Below are 4,275 nucleotides of genomic sequence, written 5' to 3'. Positions count from 1 at the left end.
ACGTCAGGCCGAACACGCTCTTCTGACCGGTCTGGATGTGATTTCCAGCTTCTTGCGCCCACCTGGATAATCGGTGGTATGGGCACACTGACATTCCACAGTCCTCGGAGCTGGCCATACAGCAACCAATAAACACTCGTCGACCGCGACGGCACTGGTCGGTCTTCGATTTCCGTACATGGACTACCAGACACGGTTTATTGTCTGCGCACACTTCCCAGTTTATGTCTGACCATCTCAGCTCGCTCAGCTCTCGAAGACGAAAAAGCCCCGCAACGCCGAGTAGATAGGCTACCGGCACTCCAAGGTTTCCGCTATCAGGGACAAGACAAGAAAGCTGCAACAGCTCCTTTTTGGAGAGCGTTCGAGCTCTCTTCGGGGATGTGACTCCGAGAATCTCAGACGCGCTAGTCGAACTAGCTCCGAGTCTTGCTCGCTGAGCCGACCGTGCTCGAGGGTATTGGCACAGCGCAGCTTCTGGACGTAGTCCTTTATTGTCGTGTACTGCACCCTTCCTTCTTGGGTCAGAGCTGATATATATACAGCAAGGGATGGACCACATACCGGCCAAGGAGACATCCCCATACGGCTTAAGAGACTCTCATAACGAGATATCACTGATTTGTATTTCCTGTTCGTGGAAGCAGCGCGAGCGGCAGCCAGTACTGTGCCCACCGTGTCGTGGTTAATCGTCGGAATTTGCTTGTTTTCGGGACCAGAGCGCCGGACGGACCTGCCAACGGAGATGATAGACCGACGCTTGAAATAACTCTGATTCCAGACGGAACTCCTCAGTACAAGCCATGCACTACATGGGGTATCTTGCTCCTGACGACAGCGCCCTCGAACGCGAGGCTGAGCTTCTCACCCTGGGCCTCCCTGCGTCGTTGTTAGCTCTCGTTCCCGCGCCATGTAGGATGTTGCAGATCCGTATGGCAATATCTATATTCATGGTCACCGAATGAGAACTGTCTATAACGCCCCTCGATCATACACAACCCCAACCAACTCAACAGCAATCGATCATTATAAGAGAGGGCAGTTAACTCCAAGTACAATACGAGCTTTGCCGGCTTTGCTAGCCCTACCACCAAAGGCCATATTGTTCCGCAGCCTCTGTTTTGACCCTCAGACCTACATCAAGCAGATTGGGGCCTTCAACGGATCAGTGCGTAATATCTCCTGCAACACAGGTTGTATATCGACGCGCTCACCGATGACACGAGCAATTGCAGGGCGAGGAACGCCATCGCGCGAGAGGCTATCACTTATGACGTTCTCAGTTCCGGGTAGATGAAAGGCGCGAATTGAACGATGGTTCATGCCCATCGCCGAAAGTCTTGCCAAGAGATCCGCCATACGCTGTGAACCACTAGTACCCTTATTCAAGGCTTCAACTGTGGAGATGTTGTCGCTTAGGACGGTGAAGTCCGCCTCGGTTCTGTCGATACCGCAGCTGCGCACTGAAGCCAGCACAGCGACGATCGCAGCCAGTAACTCGAGTGTACTGATGTGTCCTGACTCCAGTTCGCCTGGGACTAAGGCCTTCAACTCGGTACTACCGAGTCGGTAGTAGCTGTTGACTCACAGAACCAATATCTCTGACTCCCAATGAGCATTGTACCAGCGAACCCTGCGAGACTGGCGTCGGTGATTACTATCATATGTTGAGTACCAGAGAGCCGTACGCCCAAGATATCCTGAATAGAGGTTGCTCGGAGTGCAGGAGAGCGCACCACCTCTAGGAGGAGATTGATCTTCTCCGCGGCTTTCCTCCCGAGATATGCCGAGTGCAGGGGTTTCCCATTTGCCCCTGCCACTGACTTCAGCTTGTGGCACCAAGAGTAAAGAGCTGCGAGATGACAGCGGAAACGGGTGAAAGTTTGACTAGCCCACGTTATCCTACCAAGGAAGGACTCCACGTCCTTGATGGCGACCTTATGCTTAGTGTTGTACTGCTCGAGGATATGATCGCCCTGCTGGCATATCATGACCACCTTCTCTGGTGGGATCTCGACCTCGAGATGGAGGCGACCCTGACACACCGTGGATAACCATTGAAAACCTAGCGTTCTCGGATTCGATGAGATTCGAATTTTGGATAGCTCCGTTCTTACACCAACCGCAGTTGATATCAGGAGTAGGCCGACAAGGTCGTCGCAGACTCGGTATGCAGCCGACTCGAATACTCCATCGTCTACATAGAGGGTACAGAGAATTTGCAAGATTGCTCTCATGAGTCTATAGACTGTACTGTAGGTTCGTATCCATAGGACTGGTGACGACACCAGCCCGAAGACTAATCTCAGATTCTTGAACAGCTGGCGGTTCCCGTCGTCGTCGACCGCACTGACATACAGATACTTTTCATCGCGAGAATCCACGGCCAGCTGGCGGAACGCTTCCGCAGCATCCAACTCTATGAATCTCGCACTCACTCCGAAGCGTTCCACAGCGTGTGCCGCCAACAGAGCCACCGCCCGAAGGCCAGGAAGGGAAGCCGTATCCTTGAGATGGCCGCTCTTCTTGATGGCATCATTGGCACCGCTTCGCCTAAGGTCAGATATCAATCTGAATGCTCTCGGAACTCTGCCGGGCTTCTCAAGTAAGGCGATCTTACTAACTATCGCATCAGCTGGTAAGTGATCAGGGTCTGTCTCCTTGACTAGGTATCCCTTCTCGATCTCTTTCCCGAGACAGTCTGCTACGATCCTTCGCCCTTCCTCCGTCTCGGCCGATTTATAATTCCTGAAGCTGTCCTTCTCGAACAGCGTGATAGGGTGACCTGGCACATCTTTAGCCTTGTAGGGTGGCCAACAGCCAGCCATTTCAATCGGTTCCCTCACACCAATATTCATACCTCGATCGACGTCCTCAATGATCTGCCAGTCTTCAGGAAAGTTCGGATTGAATACAGCCGCTAGCTTAGAAAGTAGGAGGGGCCGTAACGACGAGCCTGAGCGTGCAACGCGCCCATCCACGTGAAGCAGAGCACACCATTCGTCTCTCAACTGATCAGCGAGAATATAGAGATCGCGTTCAACACTGCTCCAATCAAAACCACCCTGTTCAGCGCGCGGCAGTGACGACCATCTATGGACGAACCTGCCAGAGTCCGTCGCTGCGAATTCTCGAATTTTCGCTTTCAACGCGTCGACCAACAACGACTGAAGTTGTGTACGAGGTCCGTATGGGATGGACCAAGGGCAAAACCCAGGACCAGCCGTACCGTCCGTTAAGCCCTTGGCCTGGTCAGACTCCCACTGAGACCTCCAATTCTCTGCCTTGTCTTCTAAATTCGTCAGCGATGACCGAACGTGCTCAGCTTCTCTCCAACTTTGGCGTTGGCGAGCACGCTTCTCCTCATTCCTCCGAACTCGCGCTGCTGCAGATCGCTTGCTTGATCTCCTGTCAGACATTGAGAGGGAAAAACTATAGCTGAGGAAGCGTGACGTCAATGCTGCCGTCTCAGTATAACACAACGCTGCTAGTACATGACAGGAAACTATGAGACTATGAGGCGCTTATGATCAGCTGATCAGGGAGTCCCTGCTTTGTGGTGACCCATAACGATGAGGGGGGCTTACTTCTTCTTCTCGTCGTCAGGCTTGAATTTAGAAGACTTGTCAGTCTTGGCAGCAGCACCAGCAGGCTTCTCGGAATACCAATCCGAACCCCACCAAGAACTGGACTTTCTCCATCTCTTGCGCGGTTGGGAACCCTTCGCCGACGCATCCTTTTTCTTATCTTTACCGTTACTGGTCTCGTACTCCAAGGTGGCTTTAGCAAAGTTAGCCGTGACGACATCATCCTCAAACATATCATAAATGGTGAGACTCTTGTCTGCTGCCATACGGGTGATGACAGATTCGCGATGTCGACGGTCGAGGCGCAAAGCTCGGCCCCAACCATGGTTCCCCATCTCGGTGACACGTAAAACATAATTGAGAAAGACGAGAAAGTTACCCTGTTCGGGTGCAACCAACCAGAGGGCCATCATGAGGCGCAGAAGACACACTGTAACTTCGCCACTCAAAAGAAACTTCGAACTGTCACTTGGCTTCTTCAGGATCTCAACTTTCGCCCCGGTGACCGACGTAGCTAGTTCGCTACGAGTGCTACTGTACTCAGCATCCGATACACGACATTCGGCTAATTCGACAAACTTATTAGCCTTACACTTGGCCACAACGTTACTCGGCGGGATCAGTGCTGGGGTGAACTTGACCTGTAACCTGTTAGAGATCTTAGCCACCAAACCACTAACGTCCGCTT

General features: G+C 52.5%; 2 protein-coding genes across 2 annotated transcripts; both read right to left on the bottom strand.

Annotated features, from left to right (window-relative positions):
- Positions 1-1,026: 1,026 nt before the first annotated feature.
- On the bottom strand, positions 1,027-3,419 carry Pmar_PMAR010447 (hypothetical protein; the record flags this gene model as incomplete). Its single annotated transcript, XM_002768440.1, has 6 exons — positions 1,027-1,084; positions 1,139-1,532; positions 1,589-1,700; positions 1,740-1,852; positions 1,907-2,036; positions 2,355-3,419. 6 exons carry the CDS (start codon positions 3,417-3,419, stop codon positions 1,027-1,029), a joined length of 1,872 nt encoding a protein of 623 aa, XP_002768486.1.
- A 164-nt stretch (positions 3,420-3,583) lies between these two features.
- On the bottom strand, positions 3,584-4,000 carry Pmar_PMAR010446 (hypothetical protein; the record flags this gene model as incomplete). The annotated part of the gene is made up of 1 exon (XM_002768439.1): positions 3,584-4,000. One exon carries the CDS (start codon positions 3,998-4,000, stop codon positions 3,584-3,586), a length of 417 nt encoding a protein of 138 aa, XP_002768485.1.
- Positions 4,001-4,275: the final 275 nt, after the last annotated feature.

The sequence above is a fragment of the Perkinsus marinus genome (assembly GCF_000006405.1).
Source record: "Perkinsus marinus ATCC 50983 genomic scaffold scf_1104296968194, whole genome shotgun sequence".
In the NCBI taxonomy this organism is placed as follows: domain Eukaryota; phylum Perkinsozoa; order Perkinsida; family Perkinsidae; genus Perkinsus; species Perkinsus marinus.
Note: the sequence above shows the minus strand (reverse complement) of the source record. Positions and strands in the feature narration are given on the sequence as shown.